Below are 1,031 nucleotides of genomic sequence, written 5' to 3'. Positions count from 1 at the left end.
TGCAATCACTAGGCCATGAACCCCTCACTGCTCTATAATATCTTCCTTTCTAGTGGGTGAAGAAAATCACACTGGCAAGAGGTAGTTCATTTCTCTACTACAGTATGAGGCATCTGCTAGATCTACTGTATTTGCTCCTCACCAATTACAGAGGGAGTCTAGACAAGCAGGTACATGTTTGTAGTAAGACAGCTGGTCATATTCTGAGTGCCTGGATTTCTTGTGTTTTAGAGGTTCTTGTGTTAACCTGAAATCGTCTCTGAGGGAATTAAGTTAGGTGTGATTTCTCTGCCTTGAAGTTTCCATGTTCCCCTTTGCTTGTATTGCTGGAGCTTAAGTACAGGGGAGTCTAGATGAGTTTTGGTTAAACTTTAGATATGCAATTATTTTGTGGTGATAAACCAAAGTATTGGCATATGGGCTGAGCGAGCATTTGAAAAATAGCAAAATTTGCTTATACATGCATGTCTGTTGGTGTACTTTTTCATATGCATAGATATATATGTGTATGTGCTTATACATGTGTATATATTCACATTCTTGTGTGTATCTTTACAAAAATCTACACATGAGATGGTAGCTTCTGTGGTTGCAGCCTGCAAACATCACTTTCAGTTCTACTTTCCTGTTATGTTATTAACTCTATGGTTAGTCCAAAGTCTGCTATGAAGGGATTTTTCTGATCACTGCCTTGGAGAAAAATAGCTCAGTAGCTAATCAAGGCTGAACTTCAGGTAGGTGATGAGTGAATCATCTGAGAGCAAACAGTGAGCACTGATAAAACAGACTGGGAGACTGCGTGCCTAGAGGTAAGAAGGGAAATAAGTCTTGCCAGTCATCATAAAGAGACAGTCAAAGAGAGATCTAGGAGAAGCCTAGTTTTCATATGGTACACTCTTACCATAGACCCAGACTTCTGTGGGTTGGCGCATTTTAAAAGGAGTGATAATGTTCCTGCTCTTATGCCAATCAGATCACCTAGGTGGGAATTCCCCTGCTCACATTATCAAGGCTTAAAGGAGAAGTGGAAA

General features: G+C 40.2%; 1 protein-coding gene across 1 annotated transcript in view; it reads left to right on the top strand.

The window, feature by feature from the left end:
* Positions 1–1,031, top strand: part of TLR2 (toll like receptor 2) — a gene marked incomplete at its 5' end in the record, with an annotated part of 22,283 nt that overhangs the window by 13,542 nt on the left and 7,710 nt on the right. Inside the window, one exon of the mRNA XM_027900929.1 lies at positions 152–170. Within this exon, the coding sequence (XP_027756730.1) occupies positions 152–170 (19 nt within the window). The remainder of the gene's footprint in view (positions 1–151; positions 171–1,031) is intronic.

This window comes from Empidonax traillii, unplaced genomic scaffold, assembly GCF_003031625.1.
Source record: "Empidonax traillii isolate 1590-97213 ecotype Southwest subspecies unplaced genomic scaffold, ASM303162v1 scaffold756:size664756, whole genome shotgun sequence".
NCBI classification, from domain to species: Eukaryota; Metazoa; Chordata; class Aves; order Passeriformes; family Tyrannidae; genus Empidonax; species Empidonax traillii.
Note: the sequence above shows the minus strand (reverse complement) of the source record. Positions and strands in the feature narration are given on the sequence as shown.